The sequence below is a fragment of the Mobula birostris genome, chromosome 15 (assembly GCF_030028105.1).
Source record: "Mobula birostris isolate sMobBir1 chromosome 15, sMobBir1.hap1, whole genome shotgun sequence".
NCBI classification, from domain to species: Eukaryota; Metazoa; Chordata; class Chondrichthyes; order Myliobatiformes; family Myliobatidae; genus Mobula; species Mobula birostris.
The window spans coordinates 45,923,827-45,936,827 of NC_092384.1; the positions used below are offsets into that span (position 1 = coordinate 45,923,827).

The 13,001-nt window shown below is 41.8% G+C and overlaps 1 protein-coding gene across 4 annotated transcripts in view; it reads right to left on the reverse strand.

The window, feature by feature from the left end:
* The window catches only part of ankrd27 (ankyrin repeat domain 27 (VPS9 domain)), a 104,293-nt gene that overhangs the window by 61,981 nt on the left and 29,311 nt on the right, over positions 1–13,001 (reverse strand). For all 4 annotated transcript variants that reach the window (XM_072279704.1, XM_072279703.1, XM_072279706.1 and 1 more), the window contains one exon: positions 7,578–7,710. In XM_072279704.1, the coding sequence (XP_072135805.1) occupies positions 7,578–7,710 (133 nt within the window). The remainder of the gene's footprint in view (positions 1–7,577; positions 7,711–13,001) is intronic.

The following is a 13,001-nucleotide window of genomic DNA, read 5'->3' on the forward strand; positions in this document are numbered from 1 at the left end:
GCACTTTGGCCATAGCACTGCAGCTCAATCATCATCATCATCAGGTGCCGTGCCCAGTTTGAGCTTTGACTGCCATGGCCCACACACTCCTGTTTCCGGTCAAGTGGATCAATTCATTGGTATTCATTTCCAGTTCTCTGGTTGCTGTTTCCATCATCATTTGTCTTTGTCTTCCTCTTTGCTTTCTTCTCTTCATTCTTTCCCATAATTACCGTGCATTCTAATTCCTCTTTCCTAATCACATGTCCAATGAAGTTACATTGCCTTTTCATGATCTCATACATTATTTCTCTTTTTGTGTTTGTTCTGTTCATGACATCCTTGTTAGATATTCATTTCATCCATGATATTCTTTGCACCCTCAAATGGCTTCACCATTCTCTGCAAGAACAGGATAGCTCAGTCTCTTAAAGGCAGAGAGGGTGGACTATGCTTTATGATTAACTTAATGTGGTGCACAAACATGGTGGTTCTGTCTCAATCCTGCTTATTTTTAATCTGCTGAGGGAGTTTTCCACCATCATCCTGGTAGCAGTGTACATTCCTCCTCATGCGAATGTTAGGCAGGAACTAAAAGAGCTGACCAACGTCATCAGCAGGCATGAAACTGTGCAACTTGAAGACTTCCCTATCATTGCAGTAGATTTCAACCAGACCAGTATGAAGAAGTTCCTGAACAACTACCACCGACATATCACTTGTAGAACCAGAGGAGCCAACACACTGGACCACTGTTATACCACCAAGAACACTTACCATGCCATCTCACTTCCTCACTTTGGAAAGCTCAATCACCTGGCTGTACTTCTAATCCAAGTGTAAAGGCAGAAACAAAAGACCACAGCACCAGTGGCGAGAACCAATAAGATATGGTTAAGGAAGGCAGAGGAGCACTTATGGGACTGCCTTGAGTCAATGGACTGGTCCATATTCAGGGATTCATCTTCAAGTCTGAATGAACGTGCCACACTTGTCACTGACTTCACCAAGACCTGTGTGGATAATGTGTGCCTTTGAGAACATACCGATCATACCCAAACCAAAAGCTGTAGACGAACCAGGAGGTTCATGCTGAGGTCTAGATCTGTGATTCAGAACTATACAAATAGTCCAAGTATGACTTACAGAAGGCTATTTTAAGGGTGAAACAACAAATCTGATTGAGATTAGAGACAGAATTGGATGCATGTCAGCTCTGGCAGGGTTTGCAGGCCATTACTTCCTATAAAGCGAAACCTAACATCATGAATAAATGTGATGGTTCACTCCCAGATGAGCTCAACACTTTATACGCATTCTTTGAAAGGAAGGAATAAAACTACATCTGTGCTAATCCCTGTAGCATCTGAGGTTGATCACCCTGTGATCTCTGTCTTGGAGGCTGACATCAGAACATCTTTCAAGAGGGCGAATCCTTGCAAGGCATCAGGCCCTGAAGGTATACCTGGTCAGACTCTGAAAATCAGTACCAACCAACTGGCAGGAGTGATCAAGGATATCTTCAATCTCTCACTGCTGCAGTTGGAGGTCCCCACCTGCTTCAGAAGAGCGACAGTCATATCAATGCCCAAAAAGAGCAGAGTGAGATGCTTCAACAACTATCACCCCATGGCACTCACGTCTACCGTGATGAAGTGCTTTGAGAGGTTGGTCACGGCTAGAATCAATCTCTACTTAAGCAAGGCTCTGAACCTGCTACAATTTGCCTGTCACCACAATAGGTCTACAGCAGATACAATCGCACTAGTTCTCCCTTCGGCCTTGGCTCACCTGAACTATAGTAATACCCATGTCAGGCTGCTGTTTATTGATTACAGCTCAGCGTTCAACACAATCATACCCTCAGTTCTAATCAACAAGTGCCAAAACTTGGGCCTCTGTACCTCCCTCTGCAACTGGATCCTTGACTTCTTCACCGAGAGACCACAGTCTGTGCAGATCAGAAATAACACCTCCTCCTCCTCACAATCAACACTGGCACACCTCAAGAATGGGTGCCTAGCCCATTGCTCTACTCTCTCCACACTCGCAATTGTGTGGGTAGGCACAGCTCAAACATCATCTTTAAATTTGACAACAACACAACTATGGAGAAGAAATTCAGATGGTAATGAGAAGGAAAACAGGAGCGAGATAGATCAGTTGATTGAGCGGTGCCACAGCAACAGCCTTGCACTAATGTCAGTAAGACCAAGGAATTGATTGTAGACCAGGAAGGGAAAGACCAGGGAACATATCCAGTCCACACTGGAGGATCAGAAGTGGAAAGGGTGAGCAGATTCAAGTTCCTAGGTGTCAACATCTTTGAGGATCTACCCTGGGCCCAATGGCATGGCAGCATAGTGGTTAGTACAGCACTTTACAGTACAGGTGGCCTGGGTTCAATTCCTGCCGCTGCCTGTAAGGAATTTGTACATTCTCCCCATGACCTCCTGGGTTCCCTCCAGGTGCTGTGGTTTCCTCTCACAGTCCAAAGGTTAACTGATCATTGTGAATTGTCCCATAATTAAGCTCAGATGAAATCCGGGTTGCTAAATGGCACGGCTCGAAGGGCCGGAAGGCTTATCCCGCGCTGATTCGCAAAAAAAATTACAAAGTAGGTATGGCAGTGGCTATATTTCATGAGTTTGAGGAGAATTGGTTTGTCACCAAAAACACTCAATTTCTACAGATGTACTGTGGAGGACATTTTAATTGGTTGCATTACAGTCAGGTATGGAGGGGCCACTGCACAGGATCGGAAAAAGCAGCAGTAAATTGTAAACTCAGCCAGCTCCATCATGGGCACTAGCCTCTACAGCATCCAGGATGACGTCTTCAAAAGGCAATGCCTCAAAAAGGTGGCATCCATCGTCAAGGACCCCCCATCATGTGGCCTCTTCTCATTGCTACTATCGAGGTGGTGGTATAGGAGGCTGAAGACATACACTCAAAGTTCCAGGGACAGCTTCTTCCCCTCCACTATCAGATTTCTGAATATGAACACAACCACAGCTTTTCTCCCCTTTTTGTTTTGCACTGCTCGATGTTTTTTTAAATAATATACTTCGTTCATTTCTACTGCACAGGACCGAAAGAAGCTACAGAGGGTTGTAAATTTAGTCGGCTCCATCTTGGGAACTAGCCTACAAAGTACCCATGACATCTTCAAGGAGCAGTGTCTCAGAAAGGCAGCATCCATTATTAAGGACCTCCAGCACCCAGGGCATGCCCTTTTCTCACTGTTACCATCAGGTAGGAGGTACAGAAGCCTGAAGGCACACACTCAGCGATTCAGGAACAGCTTCTTCCCCTCTGCCATCCGATTCCTAAATGGGCATTGAATCCTTGGACACTATCTCACTTTTATCTATATATTATTACTGCTTTTTGCACAATTTTTAATTTATTCAATAATACATACACTGTACTTGATTTACTTATTTTTTTATATTATGTATTGCATTAACCTACTGCTGCTGAGTTAACAAATTTCATGACACATGCCGGTGATAATAAACCTGATTCTGATCAAATTTTTAAAAATTATTTTGTATTGCAATGCACTGCTGCCACAAAACAACAAATTTCACAACATATGCCAGTGATATTAAACTTGATTCTCATTTAAATCAGACACAAAGTTCCAGGAAGCTTCGAAACAAATGGACTGGATCATCCTTGAGCAGCCCACCACCCAGACTCGATAGCACGGTCTTCACTCATCCAGATTCACAGAACCAAGCAGACCGTCCGCACCAAAGGGCCCATGCAAGACTAAATAATCTTCAACTAGCAACTTATTATTAAAAATCTAAAACATTCTTCAACTAGCCATAAATGGATTATTTAAAAACTCTTGGAATGTATCTGACAGGTAAGGACATTTTAAAAACTATTCAAGAAGGTATTTTTAAAAAGAATTTATACAATAAAACTAAAATTTAATTAAAATGCCTTAAAGCATTCAGAGAAAATTTAAAGCGACCAACTTACAAGTACTTTTCTTTAAGATGGCAAACCTACTAAAGTGAAAAGGCCCATCATTCACATGTCAGCCCTCCTTGGGGTAGAGGTGAGGGCCAGATACAAGCTTTATCTAACCCAGTCTTCAGCAAGTCACTGCTATATCACTAGACTCAATGGATAATTAGAGAACAAAGCAGACAGTTAGAGGTATTGGCCTTTGACCTCCAGCTTATTTTGGATTTCCACCTTCAAATACATAAAACCAAGATTTGCTGCCGCCCCCCCTCCTTCCAAAAGTCAACAGTTCCCTTCGGAGTCTCCATCTCTTACGCAATTTGAGTTGCCCCAAGGATCCTGGGAGGAAATAAAGGTTGAAAATAGTGCTAAAATATTCACCTTTAGTATTCATCAAAGCAAATAATTTAAAATGTCTGTTCTGAACAGATATTTACTACACAACTTGCAAAAATATTAATCCGAATTTCATTCAATAAAAGAGAGAGGGGATTATAAGGCGAAATAACCCATGCTTTAATCTTTGGATCTTCAATGAAGTTCATAAACTTTGAACATTAAAATCTACAACCACCTTAAATAGGAATTACATAGGACCATAAGTTTAATGAGTCATATCACCAAGATACTTCTAAGAATTTTGATGACAAGAGCTAAAAGTAAGATACAAGTTGAAGTAGGCAAAGAACAATGTGGTTTTGTGAAAGACAAAGGTACAAGAAACGCAATATTGACATTAAGGATACTATCAGAACGAGCTATTCAAGTGCAAAAAGATTTGTTTGCTTGTTTTATCGACTACACAAAAGCATTTGATAAAGTGAAGCACAATAAGTTATTTGAAATATTACAGAAAACTCTAGATCTAGATTCAAAAGACCTCCACCTAATCAGAAATCTGTACTGGGAACAAACTGCCGCTGTAAGAATACATGGAGAACTGAGTCAGTTCACGAAAATCAAGAGAGGCGTTAGACAAGGGTGTGTTTTCTCCCCTGATTTATTCAAAGTGTACAGTGAAACAATATTACAAAAAATAAGAGACATCCTGGGAATCAAATTTGGCGGTGAAAACATCAATAATTTCAGATATGCAGATGACACTGTGTTAATTGCAAGTACGGAGGAAGAACTACAAAACTTAATTGATGTAATTGTTGAAGAAAGTGCAAAAATGGGTCTATCAATTGCAAAAAGACAGAATGTATGGTGATATCCAAAAAGGAGACATCTTTACGAGAATGAAGAGTATACTGACCAACACTAAACTAGGCATGACAACCCTCCTCAGAGTACTGAAATGTTATGTTTATCCAGTTATGTTATATGGCTCAGAATGTTGGACAATATCTAGTAACATGAGGGAACGAATTGTAGCAGCAGAGATGTGGTTTTTGAGAATGCAAAGAATATCATGGACGAAACGAATATCTAATAAGGATGTCATGAACAGAGCAAACACAAAAAGAGAAATAACGTATGAGATCATGAAAAGGTAACGTAACTTCATTGGACCTGTGATTATGAAAGAGCAGTTAGAATGCACTGTAATTATGGGAAAGATTGAAGGGAAGAAAGCAAGAGTAAGGCAAAGACAAATGATGATGGAGACAGCAGTCAGAGAACTGGAATTGAATACCAATGAATTGATCCACTTGACCCGAAATAGGAGTGCGTGGGCCATGGCAATCAAAGCTCAAACTGAGCATGGCACCTGGTGATGATGATGATGATGACAACCATCTTACTTGTACATTTGTGTTAATTCCAAAATCAACTAGATGTACAATTTATGCTTCTTAGCGTATTCCGGCAGCATTTAAAAACTGGCATTTAAATTATAGTTACTATTCTATAGATTTGCTGAGCATACCCACAGGAAGATGAATCTCAGGGTTGAATGTAGTGACCTACATGTGTTCTGATAATAAAATTTACTTTGATTTTAACTATAAAATTCTGTCATACGAACATTTCCCTCCTATGATACTGAACATTTCTGTTTCCAATACACCTGGCACTAATCTTACCAGTCGTCCACTTACCTCTGATCTAGTACAATATTCTTGTGTTTTGTATGTGGGAAGTACTATTGTTTTCTTATTTACCCTCTAAACCATTCAGTGCACCTTTAAGAAATTGCTTTCCATTTCAGCAACCAATATGAGCAACTAAAAATCAAGCTTTCAGTTCACTTCTATTTGCTCTGTTCCTGCTGCACCCCCCTTCCATCAGAAGCCTACCACCATCCCCTTTTGCCACCTTACCACCAACTGTATTCCGCTTGCATCCCATTTTGTAAAGATTTACCACCTCCAGCCACAACTCCACCACATCATCAATCCCACAATTATTATTACAATGTCCACAGCTCTGCTGCTGGTTCTTCCACGTGCACTCCTTCTTATTACTAGTGGAAGACCCTGTAAAACTCAAACATAGAAACATAGAAAATAGGTGCAGGAGTAGGCCATTCGGCCCTTCGAGCCTGCACCGCCATTCAGTATGATCATGGCTGATCATCCAACTCAGAACCCTGTACCTGGTTTCTCTCCATACCCCCGATCCCTTTAGCCACAAGGGCCATATCTAACTCCCTCTTAAATATAGCCAATGAACTGGCCTCAACTGTTTCCTGTGGCAGAGAATTCCACAGATTAACCACTCTCTGTGTGAAGAAGTTTTTCCTCATCTCGGTCCTAAAAGGCTTCCCCTTTATCCTTAAACTGTGACCCCTTGTTCTGGACTTCCCCAACATTGGGAACAATCTTCCTGCATCTAGCCTGTCCAATCCCTTTAGAATTTTATACCTTTCAATAAGATCCCCCCTCAATCTTCTAAATTCCAGCGAATATAAGCCTAGTCGATTCAGTCTTTCATCATATGAAAGTCCTGCCATCCCAGGAATCAATCTGGTGAAACTTCTTTGTACTCCCTCTATGGCAAGGTTGTCTTTCCTCAGATTAGGGGACCAAAACTGCACACAATACTCCAGGTGTGGTCTCACCAAGGCCTTGTACAACTGCAGTAAAACCTCCCTGCTCCTGTACTCGAATCCTCTTGTTATGAATGCCAACGTACCATTCGCCTTTTTCACCGCCTGCTGTCCCTGCATGCCGCACCAAATCTAACAACCATCCTGTCATAACAAGCAAATTACACACCAAACTCTAACGCAGGCCAGTGATAATGAACACTGATATGCAGAGCTACTTCTCTTCCCACCGTGAACCACTAACTTTCCAAAACTCCCAGAGAATTCAAACCATCGCCATTCCACGCACTCCCAATCTGTGTATTCCTCACTACAAGTTAGGACTGCTTTCCTAATACTACCACCTCAGCTTGCTCTGCAATTTACCTTCATTCTATTATTTTCCCTCATCCATAAGATAATTCTTCGGTATTCAGGACATTGTTTAATTATTACTTAAGGCATTGCTTCTCCACAAAGTACACGAAAACCAAGAGTTAAATACGAGATTATCACTCATTCTAATGAAATTGATTAGAGCCACTCAATCACTCAGCTCCTATTTTAGGTTAATGCTCACACACAAAAAGGAAATCCATTGAAATTAACAGATTGTTCAATAATGTATAAGTGTTCTTACAGGCTGACCAAGAGTCAGGTTGCCCTGATGAATATAATCTACTGCGGCCTCAAAGGAAGTTAAACAGTATCCCAGCTCATCCTTGACCGGACTGCAAAATCGAAAATTCTTGATATAACTGAGATTAGCCATCCTGTAATAAGAAAAATAAGTTTATATAAACATTTCATGAATAGATTTTTTTTAACCACACGCATTAATCATGTGCTTCAAGTCATGCAACTACGTTCACTGCAGCTCTGAATATACTGGATATTGCAAAATACCCCCCCCCCCCCATCATATAATCAGAGCTCCGAGCAGTTACAAACAGTCAATATCACCAGATGAGAGGGAAGTACTGACGTACAGTCTTTAATATTTCAGAATTCTTCCTTATCATTGTTATCCTGCAAATGAAAGCATCAATTAGTACAGTTGTGAATGACCATATTTTAGGCAAGGCTGTTTAGGTTACAAATTTTCGCAATATTTTACTGAAATCTTGAAATCATGGGTGTACAAAGTACTGATCTAAACCTTGTGGTTGAGACTGCATTCTTTTAATATTTTAACTGAATCTTTAAGCTACATTTTGCAAATGTCTACAATGTGACTTCACTTCACACGCCAAAGGCACAACAGTAAGCCAAGCTGGTATGTACAATTCAATTTACTTTCTTCAGATAATAAAACATTCACAAATTTCAAAGCAGATAGAATCCAACAGCAAGTCCTCCAAGTCAGCACACTCAAAACCAATAAACAAACCAATATTAGTTCTGATTCTGAACTAATATTCCTTCCTGAATTATTTTTCTTTCCATGGTGAAAATTTCAACTCATTTTCCTGTCTACAAGCTTTTACAGGCATCTCAGCAACATTCCTCCACTTCTTATGAAAAAATAATCATCTATTGTGTTATTTAAGTTGGAAGAACAAATTGATCTTCAAAGCACATGAAACACAAGAGCTATAGATGGGAAACAAGCTAACATCATTCTGTTTTCAGAAAGAATAGTATGAAGAATAAAGTTGAAACTGATCTAAAAGTTCTAGTAATTTATTTATAATTGTTAGCAAAAAATAAACTAATGAGCTACAGCTTACAATTGTTCCCATTTTACTAAAATGTTATTAGTATTCAGTTTATTTATACCAGGCCATCAGACTGATTAACTCATGCTGATTTGAGTGTATTTCTATCTTACATTGACTGATCTATTTATTATCAATTACTAAGATCGCATATTGCATATTTAGATGGAGACGTAATGTAAAGATTTTTACTCCTCATGTACGTGAAGGATGTAAGAAATAAAGTCAATTCAATATTGAGAATCGATGTAGTTTCATTTAGCCACGTGTCAGAAGAGTGGCTAAGTAAAATAGCATTAGTGACAGAATTCACAACTTTTGGTATCTTTGGCAAAGAAGTATATTTCAACATTGCTTGGTTATTCTAGCATAAATGACAATCTGGTTTGGTCAAACACAGAAAACCTACAGCACAATACAGGCCCTTCGGCCCACAAAGCTGTGCCAAACATGTCCCTACCTTAGAAATTACCTAGGGTTACCCATAGCCCTCTGTCTCAGAGGATGTCAGTTTACTTCCTGATGGTAAATTCCATGTTCAATAAATCTACCATATCATCCTTCATTTTTGGGGCCAGCTACAACGAGAGCCCACCACTAGCCACATCTTCTCCTTCACACCCCTCTCGCCTTCCACAGGAATCACTCCCTCTGCGACTCCCTGATCCAAATATCTCTCCCCACTCAGCCCCCAGATCATTAGCACTTTCTCCCTCTGCAGGAGGTGCAACATTTATCTATACATCGCCTTCCTCACCACCATTCAGGACATAAAATCCCCTTCCAGGTGAGGCATATACTCAAGTGCACCTCCATCCACCTCTTTTCCCAATGTGGCCTCCTCTACATTAGCAGGATCAAGTGCAAACTAGGGATCACATGCAGAGCATGTGCACTGTCTCCAGTGGTCATCCTGGGCTCCCAGCTGCACACCATTTTAATTCCCCTTCACAGTCCTACACTTTCCTTGCCATCCATGGCCTCATCCACTGTCAGGGTGAAGCCCAACATAAACTGGCGGAACATTTCACATTCCAATTGGATATGCTACAACACTGAACTTTCCAATCACAGAAACAGCAACCCTCATCTCTGTTCCCAGCACCAATCACTAGCCCTTCTCTGGAGCACTTTGCCATTCTCCACCACCAAACTCTAGTCATGATTCATTCCGTCACTCCCATACATTTCAGCCATCAGATTTTTTCCCTGCCCTTCTGGTCTGGCTCCACTGCCTTTCACATCTTGCATTATAGTTCTCAACTAGCATCTTCCTTACTTATCATTTTCCAGCACCAGCAGCTTTTGTGTTTCCACTTATTACCCTTCAGTCTGCGCCCCTCCCACACCCTCCTGGTTTCACCATCCTCTATTTTTTGTCTGCTTCATCTATCAGGTCTTCCACCTCCACTTCTTTTCTTCCCTTTCCATTTTTCAATACCAAGTCCCCCGTCAGTTTACCAATCACCTCTGCCCTCAGTCTCACCATTCCATCTCTCCTCTTTATAGCAAGTATTTCCCCTCTGCATTCTTAGTCCTAATGCAGAGTTCTGACTGGAAGCACTGAGAATGCCTGCCGTCTCTGAATGCCCTCTGCCCCAAATGCTGCTGCTCAACCCGTTCAGTTCTATGTGCAAAATTAACTAGGGAATACGTCTGCCATCCACCCGATGAATGCTTATAATCCTCTGCAAGCAGAAATGCCGAAGGGATTCGGCCCAAAACATCAACTGTACTTTTTTTCCCCGTAGATGCTGCCTGCCTGCTGAGCTCCTGCAGCATTGTGTGTGTGTTCCACTGCAAGCATCAGTGGCTTATTAGTGAATGCAAGAAACTAACGACCCTTTCTCACGTCTCAGACGTTGTTCAAGCCTCTCAATGGTAAGAGCATGCAAACTAGGAACAGGAATAGGTCCAATTGTACTTCGAGCTGCTCCGCCATTCAACATGAGAGCCAATCTTCTGGCTCAATGCCATTTGCCTGCTCTATCCCTTAATTCACTTAAATTTATCTATCTATTTAAATTAATTCAGTCAGAGTCTCCACAGTTTTCTGAAGTACAGAAATCAAATGTTTCACTACACTTTAATGAAGAAATTTCTCCTCATCTCAAAAGCGGGAGAAGAGAGAGCAGCGCGCCGCAAATGATTTCGTATCCGTTATAGGGGCCGTGGACAATTCTAATTTGATGGAGACAGACGTGAAAGCACAGAGGAACATCTGGAGAAATTTCTGAAACGCCAGTTCATTACTGTTGTTACTGCGCAGTCGGGAATCTTCCGGAGGGAAGGCCTCAAGACCCCCGGCTTTGCCTGTGTTGGCGACCGAGATTGAGGTCGAATCATTCAGACAGAGATGGTGCTCAGTACTCGGTGTCAGAGAGTTGATCGGAGGCTCGAAGTTTTCAGATGACTCAGAGTCGGACTGTGGTTGGGCATAGCAGAGAGAGTTTTTCTTCCTTCTCCTGTCTGCGTGAGATGTGGGATATTAGAGAGACTTGGAACTTTTTACTGTGCTCATGGACTTCTTCATCAAGTTATGGTATTGTTGCACTGTTGTAACTATATGTTATAACTATGTGGTTTTGTTAGTTTTTTCAGTCTTGGTCTGTCCTGTGTTTTGTGATATCTCACCGGAGGAAATATTGTATCATTTCTTAATGCATGCATTACTAAATGACAATAAAGAGAGGACTGCGTGTCTTCATAATCCAATCTAACATCCCTTATTCTGAGACACTGACCCATAGTTCTAGACTCCTTGGCCATGCAAAACATCCTCCCTGCATCTACCCGGTCAAACATTGCCAGAATCTTTTAAACACTAGAAAAAACAGGTCTAGTCTATTCAATCTCTCCTCATACAGCAACGGAAGCAGCAGGAAATCAGTCTAATGAATCAGTGATGCACTTCCTCTGTGGGAGGATATCAATTTTTAAGTAAGGGCACCAAAACTGTTTCCCTATTTTCTGCAAAGTTGACAACCTCATATTTTCCTACATTACATTCTATATGCATCAACTGCCCACTCCATTAACCTACTTGTAACCTTTACAAACCTCTTTGTATTCTCTTCATTATTCATAAGCCTGCCTTGCTTTCTATTACCAGAAAACTTAAAAATGCATATCTTGTCCCTTCATCTAACTTCAAGTTCCACTTGTAAATTAACAAATAATAAGGTACACTTGCAACACAAGTTAAAAATTGAACAACACAACACTATTGGCGCTTCATGCACGAGACCTAGGTGGCAGCTGGACGCTTAGCTACTTTACGGCCTGGGGGAAGAAGCTGTGACCCACACTAACAGTTCTTGTCCAAATGCTATGGCACCTCCTGCCTGATGGTAGGCGATCAAAGAGATAGTTGTATGGACAGGAGAGTTCACCGACGATGCTAAGAGCCCTGAGTACGTAGCATTCCTGATAAATATCTCTGATGGATGGAAAAAGAACCCACCGATCCTCTCTGCAGTCCTCACAATCCTTCGTAGGGATTTGCCGTTAAACTTACAATTCCCATACCAGATTATGATGATACCGCTGGTCAAGATGGTGCTCCTGGTAGAATGGGAGGGAGAGGGTGGCCGGAGCCTCACTCACCTCAAACTCTTCAGGAAGTGGAGATGCTGCTCTGCTTTCTTGACCGAAGAGGTGGTGTTGAGGCACCAGGTGGGATGATCTGTTAAGTGCACTCACAGAAACTTGTTGCTCCTAACTGTCTCCATGGAGGAGCCGTACATGTAAAGCCAGGCTCCTCCTCATGTCCAACGATCATCTCTTTCGTCCTGTTCACATTGAGACTCAAGATGTGCTCGAACCATACGACCAGCCACTCCACCTCCTCTTTCTATGCCGTCTCGACATCGTTGTTGACGAGGCCAACCACTGTTGCGTTATCAGTGAACTTGATGATTTGGCTTGAACTCGATCTAACAGTGTAGTTATGTGTCAACAATGTGAACAGCAGCAGGCTAAGCACACAGCCCTGGGGAGATGGGGGCGATGGAGTTCAGAGTGATGGAGCTAGAGGTGTTTCTGCCAAAATGGACTGATTGTGGCCTCTCTATCAAGTTGTCCAGGATCCAGTTACACAGACAGATGTTGAGACCCAATGACGACAGTTCACCCACCAGCTTCTGAGGGATGATCACATTAAACGCAGAGCTGAAGGTGATAATATTCGAGGTGGGATCGGACAGAGTGGAGTACAGAGAAAGCAAACTGGAAAGGGGCCAATGAAACAGGAAGATGAGATTGAATGCAATACCTAACCAGCCTCTCAAAGCACTTCAACATTGTCACTGGACAACACTGTCAGTGCCACTGGACAGTCGTCATTG